Below are 27990 nucleotides of genomic sequence, written 5' to 3'. Positions count from 1 at the left end.
TCATTTACCCAGTTGCAGAACAAGTTCTCTCTCCCTGCGTCACATTTTTTTCATTATTTACAGATAAGAAACTATGTTCGTCAGAGTATCCTCAACTTTCCATCTCTTCCGGAAGAGGGGTCAATTTTTACGCTTCTTCTGAGTTCCCAGGATTCTGAAAAGTTTTTGTGAACGCTTTTTCTGAGTATTTGAATTGTAAATCTGACTTTTTGAAGACAAGAGGAGGAGCAGGGTTTACAAATTGGAGATGAGGTGTGTGAGAGGAGTCTGTGTAGGATCCATTCTTGTTCTATAAATTCAAGACATCAGTTAATTCAATTTGAAGTGCTTCACAGACTCAAACTAAATTGCACAGGATTTTTCCTTCTGTTAGTCCTATATGTGATCGTTGTAAACTTGGAGAAGGCTCTCTTACTCATTTATTTTGGACTTGTCCCAAATTGTACAACTATTGGCTGGACATCTCTGCACTGCTCTGACAGTGCAGTGCAGCACCCAGAAAGCTATTTGGCATTGGCAGAGAAGACTTGGCAAGTTATTCATGAAAACAACCCTGGTACTCAACTTTGCTGCTCAACCCACAAATAACCCAAAAATATATTGTTCATACAAATGTGGCACCATTTCTGGGGAAAAACAGACTTTCCAATAATATACAATTTATTGCCAAGAAACATTGTTACAACAAAGAAATAACAGACCAAACATAAATGTCATAACTTTTTATGCTAAGTATTATTTGGAAACTCATTACAAAACAGGCACTTTTGAAAATTCAAAAATAATCATAAGTAAGCAAACATGAATGAAGACTATGTGCTGTCTTAAGACGTTCAAGGACCAATCAGTGTCAATTAGCAGAATGAAAGTGTTTTATGGATAAAATTGTAACTCCTGCGAGAGAAACAGAATGACGTTCTGTATAGTTTCATTTCAATTTGGCCATAAAAATATGACTTTTTAAAAAATAAAAGCTAGGATAGACTTTTTTGTTTAGAAGATGGTGTAAACACTGTAAATAGTTATTTTCAAAGTTTAGCTCTATTCACTCCAATTCACTGAGGACCGTCTTGAAAATGTCCTGAACTGAAGCCATTTTCAGAACTATAACAGGAAGGGAAAAGACTTCTTAGATTGGTTTTGGTGTTTCTGTGTGAAAGAAGTAAAAGTATGAGCATAATCGCCATCTAGTGGCAGAGAAAGGGAATTAAAACACTTTCTTGAATGAGCTGCCACAGCAGTGGTTCAGTCTTTTACTGTGTTAGGAGTATTCAGACAATTGCGCACACACTTTTTTTCCACAATGGTAAAACCAAAATTAGGTACATGATTCATAACAAATAAACATGTAAAAGGGGTTGATGATATAAAACAGCTCTGTATCAAAGGCAGTGTGGAGTAAGTAGACCTGCTTCTGTTCACTCTGAAGATGAAGCTACTTGAAGAAAACCCTCAGAGTCCCAGAGCTTCTTTCTTCACGCTGCAACCCAGCAGGACATTTCCAGCATCCACACACTCTGACACACACGGTGCTAAAAACACAAAACAGATATTAAAGGAGATATTAATGTGTGTGGGGGGAGGGGGGCTGATTGTAGCATGAAACAGTTTTTTAAAGCTGTTATTTTATCTGTTACGATCATTGCTAGTACCATTCTGAGCACGGAGCCATGAGGCAGCCTTCATAGCCAGAAGCTCCCACTCGTCCTTTGCATCCATCTTGAAACCATGAAGCCAGATCAGAGCCAGAATGGTGGCCCACACTTCACTGCTGGCCTAATTCACCAAATCAAATGAAACAGACAGAACACACATTTTAATTTCTACAACCAGTAATATTAGATATGTTTGTGTACTTCTTTGTCACACGGGGTCACCAAGGTGGGCAGCTCTGCATATTTGATTTGGCAGATTATTACACTGGATGCTCTTCCTGATGTAATCCCAAACTGTGATATCATAAATGCTCTAAAATAATGTGCTGACATATTTTTTACAAGAACTGATGAGGAAAATAATTTCTGCTGCTGTGTGGTTTCTGGATAATATCAGATGCTGGTGCAGCTCAGTGGGTGGTTAGGAGTGTGATTACCACCAGTGTTTTAGCTTCTGATATGCAGATGTTTATTCTCAGGCTGTGAGGCAGGCCTACATTTACTTTGACTTCAGTGTCCTTGTTTTATGGTGTGTTTTTAATTACATCATGTGGTTTAGTTCAAATTATAGAATCAAATCTGTTTTACAATATCTCACATCATCATTTTGTGTTAATATTTAAATTGAGAGCAGCCCACCTTTTCAGGCTTTGACTTTTCCACCTCCTCGTTGGTCTTTCCCAGTGCAGCAGCCAGAGCTGCATCAAGCAGCCAGCAGCCAGACGCCTCCTGCAGGGAGACTAACTGCAGCAAAGGGTCTCTGGGTGGCTGCTCAGGCACAGCAGCTGGAAAATCAAAGATGGAATAAAAACAAAACCTGATTATGGTGCTAGATGAACTGGCAGCATCACACATTAGTTACTGTGGTTTTAATGAATACCATCTGAAGGCAGTCAAACTGATGAAATGAAAGGTTGAAACGATGTAAAGTATGTGTTTCACATGTTTTAAAGAAAAAATATATGGCCAATGTATTAAATTAATTTAAACTGATTTATTAGAATATAAAACTAAAACTTTATTCAGTGAGAAAAAACTGGATCTCATTATCAAAGCAACTGAAATAAACATTGTTATATAGTCACTTCCACTTAGCTTTAAATTTCCTTCATATCCACCAAGACAATGCGTGCTTATTTTATTTTCTTATTATATTCTAACCCAGCAAATTATAACTGATGGAGTCACACACAATAAGAAAATAAGAATTTCCATCAGTTGACCTTTTGAAAAAACACACCTGCTAATTAAAACTAAATACCTGCTCTCATTTTGTTTTTTACTTACATTTTCTTGACTGGTTTTCTTCTTCCATCATCGGGAATCCATCTGAATTGGTAAAGACACACACACACACACACACACACACACACAAATGTTTCTGAGGTAATTACAGAGAATTCCTTAGCAATAGTATCTGAATGTATGGATTTCTCAAAAACAGTCATATTCCAAGAAAAAAAATCATAACCTTTTCACTTCCTGATTTCTTACAATGTTAAAACAGTGCACTGCTGTGCTGCTCTGCCCTTAGCATACACACTCCATGATAATATTCTTTTGGCTGTCAGAGGCACAAAGATTCCCCTGACATACATGTTGCTATGGACCACCATACCAGCTCATGTAATAGCTCACATCATTTCCTCTGTGTTTAACAGTCTGTGTATTCACAGAAACGGCCAAATTAAAAGTACAAAATATCACATTCATGAAAGCTGGTTTGGCTGTATTTACTCTTTTTATTGCTTGTTTGCTGCTCTAACTGCATATGTAATGAAAATGACAATTACTTTTGAGGACTTACATGTGCATGTTCAGTCCACACACTAAACCACACCTAAAACTATTATCCGAATGTGTACATCCTAACCTGAATAAATACTGAGTTTAAGTTCAGCCAACAAATCAGATTTATATTTTGACCTTCAAAAACCTTTCTGAGCGTACAAATCTGTAAAACTACATGTAACATCTCTCTCGCTTGTTCGCAAAACCTTAAATATGTGTGGACGAATCAGCTGATACACACAGAACAAATTGCATGCCCGCGTGGGGTTTTGAGACAAATTTAACGCCATCAGCTTATCACACATCCACAAATGTAAGCTGCGTTCAAATCTTTTTGTAAATACACAGAACAACTTATAACCCCTTTATTAGAAAACATCGATTTACCAAATACATAATTATAATTCATTTAAAGGGTTTTCTTCCCAGAGTGCAATGCAATATGTGTTCAGAATTATTCATTACATCAACATTAATGTTAGCCTGCTGTTATTAGAGAATGGTAAGATCAACATTAGAGTGTTAGTCCATACTATTTATTTTTATTATTCTATTTTTTTTTTAAGAAAATGAAATGTCCACTTTATTTGAAAAAACAAACAAAAACAAATCCGCAGGTCTACAAGGCCAGATGTGGTTTTGGATCAGATCGTACGTATTTGCAACACTTTGAAACATATTTCTCTCCATACATATGTTACTTATACACATACATGTATGGAGGTCAACAATATGTGATGACTACTGTATGAATACAAATGCCTATATATTTGTTTAACTTTCACAAAGGGTTTTGCTTACTCCTGTTATGTACAACTCCTCCAAAGCTATGTCCTACATCACGATGTTAAAATCATAAAAGAATGGATGGCACGAGATGAAGACAGTACATATGAACTATTCAAATTCATTGTGTTATATAAAACAAAATATCATTCTCGACCACCCTACGTCTCCCATTTAGACCTCAGGACTTCCAGGCCATAGTTGGCACAGATGTTTCTGTATGGTACGCTGACCACTTGGTTATGGCAGTCCATGTATGCCCTGCCTGTTAACATCTTGCACCCTGCTGGGTGTGCTGGATTGTCTCGGGGGCATCTTTACACAGCCTGCACCTGGGGTCATGCCTGGTGTGATATGTGTGAAATTCCTCTGTCATTGCTGTATATCCCGGTGGTGTGGATCAGTGAATTGATGTCTCGTTCACTCATTTAGCGTATAGCTTGATGTCATCCATGCACAGGAGGTGGCTGACGATTGCTCCATTCTGTAGTCGGTATCTGTAGCCAGTTTTGTCAATGATCTCACTGAGGGGGTTCAGGCCTAAGCAGACCAGCAGTGGGGACAGCACATCCATCTCTGTGGTCGATCCCGCACCTGATGGTGACTTGTGCTTTTGGCTTGAAGTTAGCCTCTAGTGTTGTTTGCCACATCCACATAGAGTTCCTGATGAAGGCTCTTAGGGTCCTGTTGATCTTGTACAGTTCTAGGCATTCCAGGATCTGAGTGTGGGGCTTGGTCAGCCGAGTCTTGCAGTCTCTATCAGTAGCTGGTGTTTTGTGCCTCTGGTATTCATGCCAATTCCCTTTTGTGCCCCGCTTATGTATTGAGACATGTGCTTATTCATCTTAGCCGCTATGATGCCTGAACAGGAGCTTCCATGTGGTACTGATGCAGGTTATGTCCAATAGTTGGATGGGACCGGTCCCTTCTACAAACAGCTACACATTTACATAGATGTACAGATGTGTCATTTAGGTTTTACTTACCGGTTTCAATTTCCTCATACATCACCGCGGAGGCACACACTATAATGTAAAAAATAGAGTCAGTACATTTGATAAGAATTTGTTAAAGAAGACTAAATTACTGATTTGTTGATATACAAATACAAAACAAATAGTATAAAAGTATTTAAATGTACATCACTGTCACTGTTCTAATTAGAATTTTGATTTTTTGTAACAAATATTTTAAAGTCAATGTCATTTTTTGCTTTTGGTTCGTCTGAACCTGACTCAGATATTCTGCTCTGAAATTTATTGTTGTACCCTGTTTATTGGTAAATGGCCTGTATTTGTATAGCGCTTTACTCAGTCCCTAAGGACCCCAAAGCGCTTCACACTACATTCAGTCATTCACCCATTCACACACACATTCACACACTGGTGACGGCAAGCTACATTGTAGCCACAGCTGCCCTGGGGCGCACTGACAGAGGCGAGGAAAAATAAAAACTGGCATTACTACAACCTCCATCTTTAAAATTTATAAATCAACCTTAAACAGGCTGAGGTTATCAGGTAAAAGTCTTCACTTTGGGACACAGCCTATTCAGGGGCGGATCTAGAGAAATTTTTTTAGGGTGGCAAAGAAATCAAATGGGGTGGCAAAATCAAAGCCTTTTTTTCCAAACACATATGCAGGTGGTTACATATGGTTAAAATGATTCAAATGCAGTAAGTATACACGTTTTTCATGTAAATATAGTCTATAACTTGATTATTGTCTGTAGCCCACATAATTAAACACTTTAGTTACATAAAACATGTGATGTTATGTACTGTATAGCCTGTATAATAAATAAATATGTAGGCCAATAAGCAAAGGTGGAAAGTAACGAATTACATTTACTTGCGTTACTGTAATTGAGTAGTTTTTTTTGTGTATTTGTACTTTTTAAAGTCATTTTTCAAGTCTGTAATTTTACTTTTACTTTTTTAATGAAGTATTGTACTTCGCTATGTTTTCAATCACACCCGTTACTGAGTAAATTTATAAAAACAAAAAACAAAAAACATTGCGCTTTGGAAATACAGCAGGGAATGATGGGTAGTAGAACAAATTGGCACTAAGGTCACGATAAAGACGGAGATGGAGTCTGACATCGGTGGTACGGATCCAGTGAAAAAAGAAACTCCGTTGAATTCTGTTGACCCTGAACTCAAAGAAACTGATGTGAACCCCTGGCCGTATTTAATGGTCCATTTTGGCTTCAAGTGCAAGGAAAGGAAACAGCTTTATTATGCAGTGTAAGCTGTGTTTGCCCAGAGAGACCGAGTTAGCAGCTTTTAAAAATTCAACATCAAACCTGCGCAAGCATGTAGAGGTAAGTTAAATGAAATTTGTACCGTTATGGTACCACTCCAAAAAATAATTTCTGTCCACTATGGTCTCTATGGCCTCTGGTATTCATGCCAATTCCTTTTTGTGCCCCGCTTATGTATTGAGCCATGTTCCTATTCATCTTAGCCGCTATGATGCCTGAACAGGAGCTTCCATGTGGTACTGATGCAGGTTATGTCCAATAGTTGGATGGGACCGGTCCCTTCTACAAACAGCTACACATTTACATAGATGTACAGATGTGTCATTTAGGTTTTACTTACCTGTTTCAGTTTCCTCATACATCACCGGGGAGGCACACACTATAATGTAAAAAATAGAGTCAGTACATTTGATAAGAATTTGTTAAAGAAGACTAAATTACTGATTTGTTGATATACAAATACAAAACAAATAGTATAAAAGTATTTAAATGTACATCACTGTCACTGTTCTAATTAGAATTTTGATTTTTTGTAACAAATATTTTAAAGTCAATGTCATTTTTTGCTTTTGGTTCGTCTGAACCTGACTCAAATATTCTGCTCTTAAATTTATTGTTGTACTCTGTTTATTCACATTCATCTGTCTTTTTCTTTAAGGAAAGCAAATAACCATGACAACAACAGATTAATATTTCATCTTAACATGTAATGTCTCCATATCATACTACGTTTCTGGCTTCCGAGAGTCTTACAGCAGGTTAGAATATTACTACAATATTTAAACTGTATTTAAATCTACATATTGATAAACATCACCTATATTTAATCATTCAAGTTTGGACACATTGACTCTTTAAAGGGTCTTTTTCATTGTTTTTACTCTTTTGTGCAGTGGACAAGAAAACCTCTTAATTGAAGGAGCGACATGTACAGATACGACCTTCTCTAAGTTTTAATAGGATCACATATTTATTATATTCTATTTCTAATTATTTACTAATTAAAAAAGGAATTGCAGCTAGATTATGATGCTGATATGAAAATGTTGGGAAAATTATTTCGTTTGATGTTTCGATCAGTAAGTTCATCCTGACTTGAAACTTATCATAAATGGTAGTATAACTAAAAGCTTGTACATCTTTAGTTACTCACTAAGGATACAGACAATTACAACAACTAAGAAAAGAAGTACTGCAGTAACTGTCCAGTGAATGTTTGACATTTAAGATTTAAAATAAGTCCAAATACAAATATGTTGGATTCTTCTTTTTTTTTTCAGAAATGCACATGTGTGTAGATGTGTGTTGTCATTCAGCCTCTACTTACTTATACCCTAACGACCTATGTAAAAAAAAATAAAAATTAAAAAATTAAAATCAGATTTAAAGTTTACAAAAGGGTGAACATATTAGAGAAAAATAAAAACTGGCATTGCCACAACCTCCATCTTTAAAGTTTCTTAATAAACCTTAAACAGGCTGAGGTTGTCAGGTAAAAGTCTTCACTTTGGGACACAGCCCATTACAAAGGCCTTCAAAACCAATACTGCAGCAACTGCAGTGAATGTTTGACATTTAAAATTTCAAATAAGTTCAAGTACAAATGTGTTGGTTTGTTTGTTTTTATTTTTAGAAATGCACATGTGTGTAGATGTGTGTTGTCATTAAGCCTCTACTTACTTTCTCTAGCACACTTAGGACCTTTGTAAAAAAAAAACATAATAAAGAAAAATCAGGTTTAAAGTTTACAACAGGGTGAACATATTAGAGAAAAATAAAAACTGGCATTACTACAACCTCCATCTTTAAAATTTATAAATCAACCTTAAACAGGCTGAGGTTATCAGGTAAAAGTCTTCACTTTGGGACACAGCCCATTCAGGGGCGGATCTAGAGAAATTTTTTTAGGGTGGCAAAGAAATCAAATGGGGTGGCAAAATCAAAGCCTTTTTTTCCAAACACATATGCAGGTGGTTACATATGGTTAAAATGATTCAAATGCAGTAAGTATACACGTTTTTCATGTAAATATAGTCTATAACGTGATTATTGTCTGTAGCCCACATAATTAAACACTTTAGTTACATAAAACATGTGATGTTATGTACTGTATAGCCTGTATAATAAATAAATATGTAGGCCAATAAGCAAAGGTGGAAAGTAACGAATTACATTTCCTTGCGTTACTGTAATTGAGTAGTTTTTTTTGTGTATTTGTACTTTTTTCAAGTCTGTAATTTTACTTTTACTTTTTTAATGAAGTATTGTACTTCACTATGTTTTCAATCACACCCGTTACTGAGTAAATTTATAAAAACAAAAAACTTGCGCTTCGGAAATACAGCAGGGAATGATGGGTAGTAGAACAAATTGGCACTAAGGTCACGATAAAGACGGAGATGGAGTCTGACATCGGTGGTACGGATCCAGTGAAAAAAGAAACTCCGTTGAATTCTGTTGACCCTGAACTCAAAGAAACTGATGTGAACCCCTGGCCGTATTTAATGGTCCATTTCGGCTTCAAGTGCAAGGAAAGGCAACAGCTTTATTATGCAGTGTAAGCTGTGTTTGCCCAGAGAGACCGAGTTAGCAGCTTTTAAAAATTCAACATCAAACCTGCGCAAGCATGTAGAGGTAAGTTAAATGAAATTTGTACCGTTATGGTACCACTCCGAAAAATAATTTCTGTCCACTATGAGATAAAGGAGAACATCACAAGCCTGATACCTGCAGGCCTGACAACAGGAGATGTATCACTCCTGTAACACCTGTAACATTCAGCAGTCGCCTCATTGTTCTCATACACAACAAAACTATTGACTACACTACACACTAACTACACAAGATTTGCGCTAAACGTTGCAAATCTGTCACATCTCAAAACACCGCAGTCACTCCTAAAACTTCCCCCTTCCTAAACAACTAAATACCATGTTTTGATTGGTCGACATGATACATTTTTCGACCAATAGGAAAGGGTGGGGTTTTTTGGTTTTGGTTTTGCTCAAAGGCGGAGAGTGCTTTCAAGCGCTTTCCTTATAAAATGCCGTTTTTACTGTTTCTTCCCGCAGTAAATATAAACAATGATAGTATTCAGGAAGAAAAACAAACATTGCTTATATTTTTATCACAACTCTGGTTTTACGTGGCCTATCAACACAATTTAAAAACTGGTATAAAGTCCACACCTTTTCATCATTGGCTGGACTATGGGATAAAGTGGCATCATTGTAATCCCATACGGGAGCAGCCAGTCACTAAGTGACTAACACTGCAAAACAGAATTGTTAAAGTATTCATTTTAATTTCAATTCAGGTTAGATTTTTTTTCTGTGCACACAGACCGTGCCAGCAGTGCGCAATTGCGCACACGAGCAGCTTAGAGGGAACATTGCTCCTAAGAGGATTAGCTAACAAAAATAAGTAAATAAATAAACTAGTAAAATAATAGAATTCTAATATTAATGCAGTGCTCCACAGGTATTATAATAAGTAGTATTTAAATTGTACAAGATATTCTCCTATATTCTGAAATGTAAACACCCATGAAGGGTTAGTAGTAGTAGTTAAAGTGTAAAATATGTTCACTAATATTCCAAATATAAAAACAGCAACATTTTGGCTTGCTTACTCAGGATACAGCCCATTATAATGACTATCAAAGCAAATACTACTGCAACTGTACACACAGTGTTTATTATTTAACATTTTGAACAAGTTTAAACAAAAATGTGTTTCTATTTTTAGAAATGCATTGATGTGCAGATGTGTGTTATACTGATATTCAGCTTCTACTTACTCGGATGTCGTCCTGACCTGCCCTGAAAATTTCGGAAAGCACCTAGGATGTAAAAAAAAAAACAGATGTGGGCCAGGTCTGGCAATGATGGCACTATTTACGTTCCTATGTTCCTATTTTAGTTAGAAGACCCAAATGCCATGTTGCAATACTATACTGCTATGGTGGCCAGCGTTTCAAATGCAGATTTGACAGGTTTGTGAGTGTACACTTTATCCGAAAGCTAGTGACGGTTTACTCATCTTTGCCACTGAGTGGCTGTAGCTCAGGAGGCAGAGCAGGTCACCTACTGATCGGAAGGTTAGTGGTTTGCTCCCTGGCTCCTCCAGTCTGCATGTCAAGAGTGTGAATGTGTATGAAAGTAGTTAGGAAGCACTCAGTTTAGAGAAAGTGTGTGAATGTGACATGTTGTATAGAGCACTTCGTGTAATCTGGGAGAGTAGAAAAGCGCTATATAAGAATCAGTCCAGTCACTGTCTGAACAGAGTTTCGTCATGTTACTTTTGCACTATTATGTTCCAGCACATGTTGTTATTACATGGCTTGATTAAGGTACACATTAGGCTGACATCTGGGGCCAGAGCTGAAACTGTTCTGGGCCAGCACAAGGCCAGCAGTGTGTCTGCAACTGGCCCGTGGCTGCACACAACTTACACATGGCCCACATACCGCAAAGAATGACGGCCCTTTGGTGGCCCAGCTACTGTGCAGTAAATGTTTGACATTTAACATTTCAAATAAGTTCAAGTACAGTCCCCTGGAGATCCTGGGGATGCTCCCTTCCATGTTAGAAAAAAAAGGTCCAGAAATTTTTACTTTTTAACATTCATAGCCTGATATGCAAATAAAAAAATACACAAACACAAATATACAAACACTGTTTAAAATATATACAATGTTTATCTGCCCAGTCTGGTTGTTCCATTTTCATGTCATAACCTTCCTGACATGTCTGCCACTAAAGTTTCCTCACCTGCATCCTGTTCTCTGATTGGTCCCTACTGTATTTATACATCATGCTTAAAACTCTAGTTTATACAATTAGTAATTTATAATGTGTTCTCCAATGTTTAATTTTTTCCAGTTAATTTTTTTTTCTTATTATGTGGCCATTATGCATCAAGCACTGTCTGCCACTAAACCCCTATGCCTCAGTTCAAGTTATAATTAAAAACACTCCTAAGAGGATTAGCTAACAAAAATAAGTAACTAAATAAACTAGTAAAATAACAGAATTCTAATATTAATGCAGTGCCTCACAGGTATTATAATAAGTAGTATTTAAAGTGTAAAAGTTATTCTCCTATATTCTGAAATGTAACCATGAAGGGTTAGTAGTAGTAGTTAAAGTGTAAAATATGTTCACTAATATTGCAAATATAACAACAGCAATATTTTGGCTTGCTTACTCAGGATACAGCCCATTATAATGACTATCAAAGCAAGTACTACTGCAACTGTACACACAGTATTTATTATTTAACATTTTGAACAAGTTAAAACAGAAATGTGTTTCTATTTTTTTAGAAAAGCATTGATGTGCAGATGTGTGTTATACTGATATTCAGCTTCTACTTACTCGTATGTCGTCCTGAACTCTTTAAAATTGGGAAAGTACCTAGGATGTTAAAAAAAAAAGGATCAAAATATTTAATAAGAATCTGTTAAAGGGAAGTAAACATATAAGACAAACACTACAGTATTTAAAATGTGTAATGTGTAAAATGTGATATGATATGATTTTTGCTACTGAATCTCACGTTTTGCTTTAACCAACTTTTCTTTGTATTTGTATTATGACTGGATCCTGTGAACTGACTCTGTTAGTCTGCTATTGTACTCTTTTCATTCAAGTTTAGCTTTCTTCATCTTCAAACTGTGGCTGACAGAGTTTACTTTTTTATTTTGAAATAAACTCACAGGGTGTTGGAATATTTCTGCGCACAAGAGGTCCTTGAATCACTTCGCTGTTGTCTTTGTTGACAGCAATAAAGGCAGTGAACGAACTGCTCACTCCTGATTGGACACTGAGCTGCACCACCTTCTCCTTCACTCCTCCATCTTGCTGTCCTCTACGATCTCTCTCCTCCATCTCCAGGGAACGAATCAGATTGCGAGCACCCAACCTGTGGACTGTTAGTCTGCACGTAAGAAGGAAAACATTACAGAGTTGTCATGTCATACGTAATATTGCCAATAGCTTATTATGCCTAATACTGATCAGAATATAATCAGGTACATTAAATAAGTATGTTAAAGTTTAACTCATATAATGTGTGTGTGTGTGTGTGTGTGTGTGTGTGTGTGTGTGTGTGTGTGTGTGTGTGTGTATTTAAGGAAGATAGGAGGGAGTGAGAGACACTGAGCAGCCAGTAATCTCAAAGAATGTCTGACGTCAATTAATGATTTAATGACAAAAACACAGTTTTAAAGAGAAAAGAAGATTTTTACAATGAATTTTAATGTGAGAATGTGTTACAAACAAATCTACCTGAAACAGAGGACAACATCAACTAGATGAAACACCCCTCCGTGAATCGCTACCTTTTTATGGTGAAGGGGTTTGTGTGTCCCAGGCATCCCAGGGACTATGTTGTCGGAGGTTAGGTTCTCCGATGGCAAATTGGTTCTGGGTGAGGGACCAGACAAAGAGCAACTCAAAAGACCCCTCTGAGTGAAAGAAATAGGGAACAGTTCACCCTCCTGAGCTAGAGTTACTGGGGTCCCACCTGGGAGCCAAGCAAGGGGAGGGTGCCCAAGGGTGAGTGCCTGGTGGCCTGGTCTAAGCCCATGGGGGACGACTGGGCACAGCCCGAAGAAGGGATATGGGTCCCACCAGCCTGTACTCAAACAACAGAACACCATGCTCTTGATTTACCGTACGATCTACATCTCTACCCTCATATATGGTCATGAGCTGTGGGTAGTGACCAAAAGAATGAGATCACAGATACAAGCAGTGGGAATGAGCTTTCTCTGAAGGGTGACTCGTCTCTCCCTTGGAGATAGGATGAGGAGCTCAGCCATCTAGGAAGGGCTCCGAGTAGAGCCACTCCTCCACATCAAAAAGGAGCCAGTTGAGGTGGTTCAGGCATCTGACTAGGATGCATCCTGAGCACATCCTAGGTGAGGTGTTTCAGGCATGCCCCACTGGAAGGAGCCCCCTCCGGGGCACACCCAGGATACACTGCAGAGATTACAGCCCTCAGCTGGCCTGGGAATGCCTTGGTGTTTCCCTTTACAAGCCTAAGGAGGCGGCCAGGGAGAGCAAGGTCTGGGTTGTCTGCTTAGGCTGCTGACCCCACCACCTGGGGCTGGATAAGCCTGGGAGGGAGGGATGGAGGGATGGAGGGAGGGAGGGAGGGAGGGAGGGAGGGAGGGAGGGAGGGAGGGATGGATGGATGGATGGATGGATGGATGGATGGATGGATGGATGGATGGATGGATGGATGGATGGATGGATGGATGGATGGATGGATGGATGGATGGATGGATGGATGGATGGATGGATGGATGGATGGATGGTGAAGTAATTATATCCATATTTGACTGAAATTTCAAATGTGATGGAAGTTTCCATGTTAAAGAATAAAACAGAAAAAAAGAAAATGTATTCTAATGGTATTGTTTTAGATCTGATCCTTAAATAGTTTAAACAAGATTGCTACAGGCCTCCAAACCTCATGTGGTCTTCGCATTAGCTCAAGAACAGGACAGAAAGAGCTTCAAGCACTAGGTTTCCATGGCTGAGCAGCTGCATCCGAGCCTTTCAATACCAAGGTCAAAGCAAAGAGTGTGAAAAGGAGTGTTCTCTGATGGAGATGTCTAGATTTGGGGGTTGTCAGGAGATCGGTATTTGTATGACTGCTTTGTGCTAAGTGCAAGGTTTGGTGGCGGGAGGATTATAATGCAGGGTTGTTTTTCAGGAGTTGGGGTTGTCCCTTAGTTCCAGTGAAAGGAACTCTTAATGCTTCAGCATACCAAGAAACTTTAGACAGTTTCATGCTCTCAACTTTGCAAGAACAGTTTGGGCCCCTTCCTGTTCTAGCATGACTGCACACCAGTGCACAAAGCAAGATAGGCTACATAAGCGAGTCTGATTAGGAAGAACTGGTCTGGCCTGCATAGAGTCCTGAACTCAACCTAATCAATGACCAACCTCACAAATGTCCTTTTGAAAGAATGATCAAAACTTCCTAAATTATCTGTGTATCTGAGCCTCAGTCTCAGTCTCACTTTGCTGTTTTGTTGTGGGAATGGAGTCTCTGCCTTTGAGTCAGACAAGTAACTGCAGCTAAAAAGTCAACACTGTCACCTTAATTTGATCATAACAAGTGTAGAAAAGCTCAGACTGCAGCGTAGAGGTTGCTGAAACCTACAATAAGCTGGAAGTGAGTCAAACATTGATTGTTTGATTATTAACAATATTGTATGCAATTGTTGAGGACCACTGACTCACGGGGTTAAAGTCTACTCATTGTGAAAGAATTTCTGCAAGTAAACAAAGCTTTCACAGTTGTTATGAGAGGTTTACATACACTCATCATGGGCATGAATTTGATGGTATTTCTGGGCTTTTAATGGTTTCTTTGAATTCTTGTTTTTCTAGGGTGGAGTGATCCAAATTAGCTGGTTTATTTACATAGACTGCAATGCTTCTAATCTACAAAGAAATTATATAATTCAGTTGTGTTGTGTGCAGGCCTTTGGTCACAACATGTTGAACTCTCTCATTCATCAGCCACTTCGTTGCCTTATTAGTCTGGCACAATTATGAAATCAAATCCAGTGTCCTTCACCAATCATTTCTGTTACACAAGCATATTTTATATTTTGCAGATGGCCGCCCCTCCCTGAGCCTGGTTCTGCTGGAGATTTCGTCCTGTTAAAAGGTTTTTCTTTTCCTCTGTAGCCTGCTTGCTCATAGGGGGTCATATGATTGTTGGGTTTTTCTCTGTATGTATTATTGTAGAATCTTCCTTACAATATAAAGCAACTTGAGGCAGCGGTTGTTGTGATTTGGGGCTGTATAAATAAAATTGAACTGAATTGAAGAAAATACTATTTCCTTTCAAATTTCATGTGGCATTGAGCAAACATGACAAGTCATGCCACAAAAATAATCAGTAGGTTGTCTCTTCAAAATACAACAAATACTAGAGTGTCCAGATGGTCAAATGTAAAAAAAAAATGTAAAAAAAAAAAAAATGTGTCAGGAAGTGTTGTGTGGCAGGCAGGAGTTGGACCCAAAATGCAGGCTCTCAGGCTCAAGGGGTGAACTCAAAATCACAGCTTTATTGGCTGGCAAAGAAGATGCATTAAAAAAAAAAACCTACACTGGGAAATCTAAGTTCAAGGAAACACAGGGACAGAGTAACACACCACAATGAGGGACAACATGACCCTGACACAGAGAAACACAGGGCTTAAATACACTGGGGAATAACGAGGGAATGAGACACAAAAGAAGAGCACAGCTGGGGGAAATCAGAACTGACGAGACAAGGAAACAAAGTAGGATACACTCACATGAGACACAGACCTTCAAAGTAAAACAGGAAGTATAACACTGAGGTGCGAAATTGACATTGACAGTTCTCTATAAGGCAGAGAACTCTAAGAAACAAAAGACTAGAGATGATAAATAATACACAGAGTGAAATCCTGGAACACAAGAAACTAGACTCAAGGGAGCAACAAAAGACCAACCATGAGAACATAATTCACAATACAGAGTGACAAAAAAAGCCACAGGAAACTCAAAACATGCCAAGACACAGACCAAGAAACACGGACTTTACACAGAACAGAGGGGGCACAGAGAAACATGAGGGGCAAGGGATCAAAACTAGAAACCATAAATCACATGAGAACTCGACGAAATACTAAAAAAAAAAAAAATCACAAAGAACTAAACTTCCTTCCAAGCCAAAGACTAGAAAATACGATGAAGCATATCTTGCCTTTGGCCTCACCTGCACAAGTGCCAAGGTAGGTCTCCCCAGCAGAATTAGTTTCCCCTGCGTTGGGAGCATGCGCTGGGCTGTCCAAATCACGGACAAACAGAATCCCACATTCTGGATTTTTAGTTCACTTCTTATAATGACTAACTATTCCTGACATTTTGACACTTTATACAGTAAAGTTACAGTGGAATACAAATAATGTCAGGCTGATCCTGCCACAATTTGTTCCCCCTGTCCAAATCATGGATAAGATTTTCTTGTAAAACAAAGGGAGGGGGGGCTAGCAAAAAAAGTTTGGGAACCACTGACTTACCCCAGTAATCAGTCTGAAGGAGTCCTGACAGTATCATATACAGATTTCTTTCTGCTGCTGATGGATTTGCCTCTAAAGGTCAGACAGGCTTTGTTTTCTTCTCTAAACAAACACTATGACAGTGTGTAATGTACAGAAGAGTCTGACATTCTTATACAAAAGCAGGCTCTGAGGACAAAAATTAGTTGTTGTTGGTGATGTTCCTGTGTGTGTCAATCTGTTTGTTCTTAGTGTATTTTATAGTAAAAGTGTCAGATTATTACATAAAAGTGTTTGGACTTGAATTCAAACAATGTCTCCTTGATTTCACACAAACTGCAGACTGAGGTTACTCTGTCATGTCAAATATGTTTGTGATCAGTAATGATATACTATTAGATGTTATGATACCCCTAATCCAAGAAATAATGATTATGAAAAAGTGAAACATATTTAAAACTAGACAAACAGCATTAGGTCTGGGTATTATTAACTGTTTTCCAGTAAGTAGAGTTACGTTTCTGATAATACTGTTTTAAATTCAACACGTGGAAACTCACAATTCAAAACAGAAGTGTTGTTTGTGTTAAACATGTTTTACCCAGTGTCCTCTGCAGGTCTGAGACTGAAGTGCAGCTGGTTCTCAGAGGGATGACCTGCCAGGCTGTACTTCAGAGTCACACAGCCCTCTGCTGCCTCTGAGCTCTGACACAGAATTACAGTGTTAGAAGTCACGTTAATTACTGTCATCAAATACCTAAACAACAACATGAGGCTGCTGCTCCTACCTGTCCAGTGAGCTGGGCATAAATCAGTGACCTCTGACCCTGGAAAAGTGCTGTGATTGGTGGAGAGAGGACAGTGACAGACACTTCCTTTGGTAAATCCCATGTGACTGAGATGTCGACCACAGCTGGCTGCAGAGCAAATCGCAGCGACTGCATCACCTGAAAAATAATGAAAAACTCTTCAAATATACACAAACAGCTGGAACAGACATTTTACTCACTGCAGGTCTGATCTTAGTGTGTATCTGCTGCTGCTGTAATGTATAATTTGACAAAATAATATTATTATTATTATCATTATTATTATCATTATTATTATTAATGTATGTAACATGTTTGAACATACATACATGCACATAAACAGACACATAATCAACCATACATTCAGACATTTATTCCAACATGAAAACTATGGACCAAAATACAGGGAGTGCAGAATTATTAGGCAAGTTGTATTTTTGAGGAATAATCTTATTATTGAACAACAACCATGTTCTCAATGAACCCAAAAAACTCATTAATATCAAAGCTGAATGTTTTTGGAAGTAGTTTTTAGTTTGTTTTTAGTTTTAGCTATTTTAGGGGGATATCTGTGTGTGCAGGTGACTATTACTGTGCATAATTATTAGGCAACTTAACAAAAAACAAATATATACCCATTTCAATTATTTATTTTTACCAGTGAAACCAATATAACATCTCCACATTCACAAATATACATTTCTGACATTCAAAAACAAAACAAAAACAAATCAGCGACCAATATAGCCACCTTTCTTTGCAAGGACACTCAAAAGCCTGCCATCCATGGATTCTGTCAGTGTTTTGATCTGTTCACCATCAACATTGCGTGCAGCAGCAACCACAGCCTCCCAGACACTGTTCAGAGAGGTGTACTGTTTTCCCTCCTTGTAAATCTCACATTTGATGATGGACCACAGGTTCTCAATGGGGTTCAGATCAGGTGAACAAGGAGGCCATGTCATTAGTTTTTCTTCTTTTATACCCTTTCTTGCCAGCCACGCTGTGGAGTACTTGGACGCGTGTGATGGAGCATTGTCCTGCATGAAAATCATGTTTTCCTTGAAGGATGCAGACTTCTTCCTGTACCACTGCTTGAAGAAGGTGTCTTCCAGAAACTGGCAGTAGGACTGGGAGTTGAGCTTGACTCCATGCTCAACCCGAAAAGGCCCCACAAGCTCATCTTTGATGATACCAGCCCAAACCAGTACTCCACCTCCACCTTGCTGGCGTCTGAGTCGGACTGGAGCTCTCTGCCCTTTACCAATCCAGCCACGGGCCCATCCATCTGGCCCATCAAGACTCACTCTCATTTCATCAGTCCATAAAACCTTAGAAAAATCAGTCTTGAGATATTTCTTGGCCTAGTCTTGACGTTTCAGCTTGTGTGTCTTGTTCAGTGGTGGTGGTCTTTCAGCCTTTCTTACCTTGGCCATGTCTCTGAGTATTGCACACCTTGTGCTTTTGGGCACTCCAGTGATGTTGCAGCTCTGAAATATGGCCAAACTGGTGGCAAGTGGCATCTTGGCAGCTGCACGCTTGACTTTTCTCAGTTCATGGGCAGTTATTTTGCGCCTTGGTTTTTCCACACGCTTCTTGCGACCCTGTTGACTATTTTGAATGAAACGCTTGATTGTTCGATGATCACGCTTCAGAAGCTTTGCAATTTTAAGACTGCTGCATCCCTCTGCAAGATATCTCACTATTTTTGACTTTTCTGAGCCTGTCAAGTCCTTCTTTTGACCCATTTTGCCAAAGGAAAGGAAGTTGCCTAATAATTATGCACACCTGATATAGGGTGTTGATGTCATTAGACCACACCCCTTCTCATTACAGAGATGCACATCACCTAATATGCTTAATTGGTAGTAGGCTTTCGAGCCTATACAGCTTGGAGTAAGACAACATGCATGAAGAGGATGATGTGGACAAAATACTCATTTGCCTAATAATTCTGCACTCCCTGTACACGGGAAAAGGTCAAGGGTAAGCTAACCAATAAATGCTTTCTCTCTTTCATAGCTTGTCTTTGTCCTGACTCCCTCTGTTTCCGATCCCGGTCCCAGTGTCGCCACCTCCAGCTGACGAAAGGGAGAGATGCTTCCGTTGCAGAGAAATTTTCCAAATCACTTTATGGCAACCTGTCCAATTTGGCCAAAAGACTCCGCCCACTGGTAAATTCGGGCATACGGGTGGGCGAATCCCTCACTTCCACCGAATCTCTGCTTCTCATTCTGGTCATCCTCAGTCTCAACTAGATCACTAGGTCACTTCAAGCCTCAGCAGATTCAGGAGATGAACAGAACCTAATTGATATTAGGTTAACTAATGAGTTACATCTCCCTTTGATCCTGTTAAATCCTCCCATCCCTGCTACAGCCCTTAATAACCAATTTTTCACTACCATTACCCACCAGACCAAAGCCATCAGTATTATTACCTGAGGCAATAACCAGTCCCAGGAGAGGGTTCCTTTACTCTGGGGTGGAGACAAGGAGACCGCTTCTAGTCCTGCAGCGGCAGGGAAGTTCTCCTGTTCTCCTGGCATCAGCAGTTTGTGACGACCCCATGCCTCACTCTGCCCACTCATATGTGGTGTTGATTCGTGCTGTTCTAAAGTGAATTTAATACATGGGAGGGGCATGGTGCCCACAATCTGCCCCTGTTCACCTGCCAGACAAAAGCCAGTGTCAGCATGGCCCCTCCAAAGAACCTTCAATGTCTACATGTATTTAAAATTAAGAGGTGGGCTCCACTACCAGAAGTGAGGCTGAACAAACAGACTGCCTTCTTTGAATCGCCTTTTCATAATTAAAACACTTATTCACAACTGCTCCCATTCTCATCCACCCCGACCACTCAAAGTTGTGTATTGTAGAAGTGGAAGCATCAGACACTGGTGTCGGAGCAGTCCTCTCACAGTACTCAGGTTCTCAAGGCAAACTACAAGCCTGTGCCTTCTTTTCTCGCAGTCTCTCCCCAGATATTATGATGTAGATGACCGTGAGCTGTAGGCTGTAGAATTGGGCCTAGAAGAATGGAGACACTTACAAGGGGGGCAGAGCATCCTTTTGTCATCTGGACCGATCACAACAACTTAACCTATTTGAGGACAGCCAAGAGACTGAATGCCCATCAGGCTCGCTGGTCACTATTTCACGCATGTTTTAACATCTCTGTTTCCTACAACCATATCCCTGCTTCCTCAGGAGAAACTGTAATAATCACCATATTTAACAGGTTTTTTAAGTTAGCCCACCGTATAGCCTTGAAAAAACTGTCTTCAGCTGCTGAGACAGCTAAATTGTTAACAGATCATGTTTTCCGACTCCATGGTATTCCGGTGGAGATCATGTCTGATCAAGGCTCTCGGTTCACTTCACAGGTGTGGAGGTCATTTTGTTCAGCATTAGGAGGCCGGGTCAGTCTCAGCTCTGGATATCATAGCCAGACCAGCAGCCAAACAGAGCACATGAAACAGGAGCTGGAGGCTACACTTTGCTGTCTCACTTTCAACAACCCTTCAACCTGGTCATCATATCTCCTCTGAGTGGAGTATGCACACAACTCTCACACTTCATCCGCTAATGGTTTCTCTCTCTTTTGAAATCTCCTTAGGATACCAACCACTTTGTTCCCAGAAACAGAGATAGAACTGGCAGTTCCCTCAGCGCAGCAGCGGCGATGTCAACGTGTCTGGACACGGGCCAGAGAGACATTATTCTGGAAAGCGCTAGCGCCGTTAAGCAGACCACCACAGGCCACGCACTCCCAGGAAGCTACTTGGGCAGAAAGTGTGGCTTGCTGCAAAAGATATTTCCCTAAAGTCATTGTTGCATTCACCCATACAAGGTGGGGCTCCATCATTAGCCCCAAGGCAGTTAAACTGAAGTTACCAGCATCTTGATGCATGGTCAGTCATCCAGGTAAGTAAATCCCCAAAAGTTGATTCTGTTCATCTGGACGTAGCGTTTTCAGTGGGAGAAATGTTTTGTCACTCAACTAAGTGACTTCTTCAGTCTCATCTGACTGCAGGTTTCCCCAATCTTATAAACAGAATATTTGCATAATGACTGAAACCAGCCCAGTGAAGGAACAATGAGCTGGGAAGTCAGTTCCTTGATCATTAATATGCAAACACTCATGAACATTGATCAACAACCACTGATCAATGGCCATGAGTACCATTCACAGAGAGTTGGGGAATGGCTGCAATCACAGCATTGTAAGATGGCAAAAGATGTACCCTTAGGCAATGTTCCCTCTGTGCAATCGTGCACTGCTGGCACGGTCTCCGCGTACAGAGAATCTGTGTTGCACACAAAAAAAAAATCTAACCTGAATTGAAATTAAAATAAATACATTAACAATTCATTCTGTTTTGCAGTATGAGTCACTAAGTTACCGGTGACTGGCTGCTCCAGCCAATGATGCAATTCACATTCGTATATACGCAGCTAATCAACATCGTTGACAGGCTATGACAGCGTCCTTATGGGCCGACACCGCTGTTTTAGCTAGCAAAGCAGCATGGCCGGCATGGTCGTGGCTGCCAGTCTTGGGTAGACTGGGAAGGGTACTGCACCTCCAAGGAAAAGACTGCATGTGTGAAATAATGTCAAGGAGATCTGTCGAGAAAATTAGTTTAAACTCAGAGAAGAGAACTGATCAAGAGACTTGGGCCAGTTGAAGACGTGCAGACTTTTTAAGCAGTCACTGGAATACATGGCAGGGAAAACAGATTGAGGTGGATTAAGGAATCTGCTGATGGTGTCAAACAAAAACCTTTGATTGGATTTATTACCATTAATCAAAACAGCAGAATAAGATTTAGTGTCTTTTATGAGTTGGTTAAGTATGTTTAGTAAGTCCTTCATATGGTGTTATTAACGTCCCCATTAACTGTGTTTAATTTCTTACTTTTGGTTGCATCCTGTCAGTCCCCGTGATGAACTGAGCGTGACCTCCTCCTTCCTTGGCCATCCCATTGATGAGAGCAGAGCTGGCCCCTTCCCCAATCCCAAAAGAGAAACACCTGCAATAAAACAATTGTCACGCACACAGAGGACATGTTGGACATTCTGGGAACTGTGTAGATATAACTGTGGTTTTGTGGTTTCACCTGTGAGAACCTGAATTCTTCTTCACCAGATCGATCACTTCTTTGGTGTTCCCCACCTCTCCATCAGTAAAGACAAACAGCTAGAGAGGAGAGTTGGCACATAAGGACATAACATCAGACCCAGAAACACACAGCTTGTTCTGAGAGCTGAGTTAGGTTTCAGAAATAGTAACTGGGCTGTTTCTTATTAGTGCTTTTCTACTCTGCTTGAGCACTCAAATTTCTTTATGCAACATGTCTCATTCACCTATTCAAATAAAATGGGTGAATACAGGCCCTTTTTTCTATGTATTTCTATATAGCATTAACGTGCACATACTCACTCTACATCATGCACATTGGGGATCAAGAAGACATTGCCATGCAGCCAGGAATCGAACCACAAATGTTCTTATGAGCAGATTATCTGCTGCACAACCTGAACCATAACCACCCTAGGAAAGTGTCCCACTGTATGTGTTACCTGTCTGGGCTGATTTTGAATGCAGGGCTGGCTGTAAATATGTTTGAGAGGCTCCAGGATCTCTGTTCCTCCAAGATCAGCCTCCATCTGCTCAACTTTCTTCAGAGCCTCCTCCATGGTCTGCTGGCTGTACTCCACACTCTTACTGCCATCACATAAACATATGCACCAAAACATCCATTAAGATAGCTTAACAAAGACAGCGGGGCCTTTGTTGTTGTTGTTGAGACTCACGGGAAGATGTGTTCATATCTGGACCCAAAACTGTAAATGTTGAAATAGCAGCCCATTGGTAAACTCTTCAACAGGAGCAGCAGAGTATCCTGAAGGGAAGAGGGAAAAGATGGTGAGGCCACTGTGTGAGAGGGACACTGTGAAGGAATATCTATCTAATATGAGTGTAAGAACAAACGATGAATACCTTGGCACTGCGGATGCGAGTATTACTCATACTTCCAGATCGATCCATTAACAACACAAAATCTCCACATGAAGCCATTGAAGACATCACAGACTGGGGGAACTCAGGGTACAGACTCACCATCACCACTGGATCACCCATCAGAGAGCCTGAAAAATTCAGAGACAGAAAAAACTTAAAACAACATCGACTTTCAGTGTTTATTCAAACATATTGAACTCCAGAACTTTTTCTTTGCAAACTAATGACTTCACTCATTTTCACTCACCCGGCTCAGCAGAGGCCTGTCCTGCCTCCACCACAGCAGTGGGCTGGTGGGCGTCTTTGTAATAAATCAGCAGTTCAACATCTCTGTCAAACTTGTGTCCTGCAGCCAGCTTGACCTGCACACCACAAACACATTCATATTTATTCCTCAGTAATAAGTAACAACCACACACAGCAGACACATCAGCACTCTACCTACCGTGGCCTGGGTTTGATCAGTGTTGAGGTACTGCAGAGGGTCCAGGGAACAGTTGGACTCTACTTTAGAGACTGGACGAGGAGAGGACACTCGGGCAGAAAAAGACAGACTGTAGGGCACCAGAGAGGCTGGAACAGAAGTCACCTGGACACCTGCACCTTCACTACCTGTACACAACATCAGGTTAGAAATGCTGTAAACAATAAGGCTGCTCACAAGAAAAAACTACAGCTGCTAAAAACATCTGCTTCGAATAAGGATTTCAGTAAAATTAGGTATTTTTAAAAAAACAGTTGTATTTCAGCTGTTCAGGAATAACTAAATTATCATAGTACAAATGATAGAGAACCATGCATCTGTGTGAGCAGCTTTACAACTCAACAGCTGTACTCTGTGTGTTTTGCAAATGTTCCACATACTTGATCAATTCTAATAGCAAACTGGAACATACACAAATCCATAACAATTTTATATATTCAAATTTCACTTGCAACATATCAAGCTGACAAGAAAATCTGAAAAGTTAAAGTCTGTGGTTACTCAACACATCTGCCTCTGGTTTCTTACAAAGTTTATAATATGAAAAATATCTATATCACTTTTTCTTCTAGAAAATGAAGTTGGATCTTGACTTAATTTTCTGCCATACATTGTATCCTGTCAGTCTTTTGAATGTTTGTTAAAGACCTAATATGGTTTAAACATTTCTGGTCCAAGTATTCTGAAGTTGTCCTACCCTGAGGTTGGTATCGAGGGTTGAGCACAGCAGGCAGACAGAACCTCAGACCATCATCAGCCTGCACAGCCAGCTCAGTGACGTACTCCAACCTGATGGAGGCGCTCTCTCCTGGAGGCAGACTGCCCACACTCAGAGAGAATATATCTGGACTCTCATCACTCTCCTCCAATAGGAAGGCCTGCTGACCGGAGCTCAGAGCATCATCATACTCCTCACGAGCCTGAAGCACAGGTGACACATGTCAGTGACATTCACTGTGTTTATTTTGAATCTCACTTATAATCAGGTTATATTTACTGTCCAGCTCACCTCCTGTTTCTCCTTCACCTCAGCTACAATCTGTGTCTGTCCAATCTGAGCACTGAAATGACAGACAGCAGCATCTCCAGGCAGAGGGAAGACAAAAACAGCCTCTAATGGTTTGTCCTCCTTGTTCTCGTAGTTCAGAGTGGAGACCACTGTAGCCACATGGTCCCTCACCTCCAGCTCCACCTCAATGCTTTTCAGAGGAACTGAAGGACAAACAAAATTAGAATAACTACATAAACCATACAGATGTTTTGCAAATGGTTGATTCACAGATTGTGTCTTGTGTTACATTTCAGCCACACAAAAGTCAACCATTAACAAGCTGGTACTTAAACCTGACTGTTTGATAGTGTCACAATGTGTATTTATTTTTATTAATATTGATTCATTTATTTTATTTTTTATATCCATTAATTTTCTTTTTTGCTTTTCTACTACAAGGATATACTCTGCATGACTCGTAGCCATATGTAACAGCACCCCACTGCCCAGGATGCATATGGTCAACTTTACCAACTTGTACAGAGTGAGCTTGCTGCCATCCTGAACTCTCCACCAGTAAGTGTGGGAGACCCAGACGTTTTTATTATGTATGCTTTGGCCAGTAGAAGATGAAAATGAACCTCAATGCAATTCTCATGTTGATAGTTGAGTACAGCCTCAGTCAGGGTGAAACAATTATATATTATTATTTGTTACTACAACTGATTAAAGTCTTTACATTTGAATGTTACATGAATGAAAAGAGTCTGCAGAGAAAACTTTATTTCCTGTCAGTACCTGGTTCCCTCTGGAGAGTTAGCAGACCACAGCGGTTCATCATCGTACCTGTGAAACAAAAACATGTTGATATTAATATTAAAAACAAGAAATATTTCTTGTCTATTCAGCCTGGAACAATGCTCCACTTTATATATAGTATATACATATAAAATTCTGCATTTAAGAAAATGTTTCCTTAAAACAAAAACTTAATATGACATGTAAAGGGTTATTTTTGTTGTTTTTAGTTTTTTAACAAATGAAATAAAAACATTGGAATTTCTAAAATGGAGCCCAATGAGCAGTTCATTTTAAAAGCCCTGTATTGTTTTTCTTTTTCTTTTTTTAATTTTTTGTTATTGCTCATTAATAAGACAAAAGTATTTCTTATCCGATTAATCAACGGCATATTCGATAGAATTATAATCAAAAGCTGCAGCGTTAGTTGAGTTTGAGCATAACTGTCCTTTAACCTCTCAGGAATTTTGCAGTTGATTGGGGTAAAACTCGGGACAAATGTAGTGTGGGTGCAGATAACATTTAAGATTTCAATGAATCATGAACGAATAAGCACATTACCAGCAAAAGTAAAAAGTAAATAAAAACTTAACTGGTAAAAACAAGAGCTCCAAGAGCTTTATTTCGCTTAATTTCCTGTGTGTGTTGGGGGCAACAACAACGGACATAAAGATGCGCTACCGTAAAGCTTACTGAAAAGGCGCAAGAAATTTAAGCGTCGGAGAAGAGGCGGCTGACTTCACCGTGGCACACGAACGACGGGCGAGGGGGGGCTCTACTGGTAACATGGCGCTTCTTATGAATACAGCAAAATCCATTCAGACACTTTATCAGGTGACAATGATAAAAGGGTGATTAAAAATCTATAACAGAATATGCACACACAGAACGATGAAATAAAAATCTTCATTTAATTTACTATTATAACGCTGAGTGCACTCTCAGTGTTGCTGTTTATTTCTAATATGGCAGCTGCGCATTAGAGCTCTGAAACTTTAAATATTAAAACATCAAGAGTTACTTTCGCTTAGATGCTTCGGTTTGTCAGCAGATTAAATGAAATTATCACTGAAAAATATGAAATTAATTATCAGTGTGAAACAATTCATTCCAATCAATTTAAAACTGCAACTCTGAACATATCCTGCTCCTGACCAACGCAGTAGAGTGCGTTATATAGATTGCATGCTTTATGGGAGCTGTTTTCTTAAGAGAAAACAAAATCTCCTTGATCCGTTAAATCGTCTAAACGTCAAAGACTCTACACGCGTCTTACTAAGATTGCGTCTTCGCTTCTACAAAGATTCACATTAATGTGAGAAATCTGCGACTAGAAAAATCTGGATTATTTTTTTACACGGAGTGAAATATTGGAACACGCCACCAGAAAACCAGTTAAGATGGAAAATGCGTTGATAACTTCCAGTCAGGGGATTTACTGTGCAGACGAAAACTTGCATCTTTCTTCTTGTGACAGAGTGACTGTGCACCTGGGCAATAGTAACTTTTAGAACCTAAGGCAGTAGTTCTTTTTCACAAAACACAAAACTATTTGAAAATCTTTTGAAACTGTTTTGAAACTTTGTGTTTTTGACTTTGACCCAAAAGCATTTTTTAAAAAGGCAATAATGAAAACTGAAATAGAAACCAATGATGTCACATTAGGAATGAACTGACGGACAAACTCATAAAGAACGGGATGGTTAAAATCCACCTATCAAATATGAAAATATGGCACTCGAAATCCCAAATGAAGAATCATGCGCAATAGAAGCTTACCTGTGTGGACAGGTAGTTGTTGACTACAGTTCTTTTTCCTTCTAGTAGTGTTTACAGACCCCATTGCAGAAACAAATCACCGCTATCGTTTACGTCCCGTTTCCTTGTTGTTCTTCTTCTTCTTCTTCTTCTTCTTCTTCTTCTTCCAGTTTAACGGCAGCTTGCATCCATCGAAGTTGCATTACTGCCACCCTCTGCTGTTACTTAGACTGCACTTAGCTCTTTAAATCTTCTTCAACAATCCCGTTCTTCTCAGAAACCGAAGAACCACTCTTTTCCTTTCATGACATCCTAGCCCAGGGGTCTGCAACCTTTTACACCCAAAGAGCCACTTGGACCCGGTTTCCACGCAAAAGAAAACACTGGGAGCCGCAAATACTTTTTGACATCTAAAATGAAGATAACACTGTATATATTGTTTTTTACCTTTGTGTGAACAAGGTAAGGTGAGGTGAGGTAAGGTGTGCTGCTTATGAAATCCATGAAGTGCTACAGAGAAAATTACATTTTATTTATGTAATCAACACATTTTGAACTCTTAAAGAAA

The 27990-nt window shown here is 39.5% G+C and overlaps 1 protein-coding gene across 3 annotated transcripts; it reads right to left on the bottom strand.

The window, feature by feature from the left end:
* Positions 1 to 639: 639 nt before the first annotated feature.
* Positions 640 to 27584, bottom strand: LOC116330355 (von Willebrand factor A domain-containing protein 5A-like). 3 transcript variants are annotated; one of them, XM_039597933.1, is made up of 23 exons: positions 27444 to 27583; positions 25665 to 25712; positions 24885 to 25087; positions 24573 to 24795; positions 23837 to 24003; positions 23639 to 23753; positions 23371 to 23519; positions 23184 to 23272; positions 22950 to 23094; positions 22487 to 22566; positions 22285 to 22399; positions 17344 to 17502; positions 17157 to 17260; positions 12218 to 12438; positions 11877 to 11915; positions 10298 to 10339; positions 8179 to 8199; positions 6839 to 6877; positions 5219 to 5257; positions 2943 to 2984; positions 2295 to 2440; positions 1653 to 1776; positions 640 to 1532 (listed from the first exon to the last, which is right to left on the bottom strand). In XM_039597933.1, the coding sequence occupies exons 1-23, from the start codon at positions 27505 to 27507 to the stop codon at positions 1453 to 1455; spliced, it is 2454 nt and encodes an 817-aa protein (XP_039453867.1). In that variant the 5' UTR covers positions 27508 to 27583; the 3' UTR covers positions 640 to 1452. The 3 variants fall into 3 exon arrangements, 2 of the variants coding, with proteins under 2 accessions (XP_039453867.1, XP_039453868.1); XM_039597934.1 differs by lacking the exon at positions 8179 to 8199; XR_005608094.1 differs by lacking the exons at positions 640 to 1532; positions 1653 to 1776; positions 2295 to 2440 and adding an exon at positions 7826 to 7840 and having other exon boundaries at positions 27444 to 27584.
* Positions 27585 to 27990: the final 406 nt, after the last annotated feature.

Source organism: Oreochromis aureus, linkage group 14 (assembly GCF_013358895.1).
Source record: "Oreochromis aureus strain Israel breed Guangdong linkage group 14, ZZ_aureus, whole genome shotgun sequence".
Taxonomy (NCBI): domain Eukaryota; kingdom Metazoa; phylum Chordata; class Actinopteri; order Cichliformes; family Cichlidae; genus Oreochromis; species Oreochromis aureus.
The sequence above is the reverse complement of the archived record's forward strand: the minus strand, read 5'-3'. Positions and strand labels throughout refer to the sequence as shown.

Coding starts and splice junctions, on each gene's coding strand:
- LOC116330355 (XM_039597933.1), bottom strand. CDS start 27,507: ATGGGGTCTGTAAACACTACTAGAAGGAAAAAGAACTGTAGTCAACAA. Junction 17,261..17,343: donor ATGCCCAGCTCACTGGACAG/GTAGGAGCAGCA, acceptor ATTCTGTGTCAG/AGCTCAGAGGCAGCAGAGGG. Junction 12,439..17,156: donor AGACCTGCAGAGGACACTGG/GTAAAACATGTT, acceptor TCTTACGTGCAG/ACTAACAGTCCACAGGTTGG.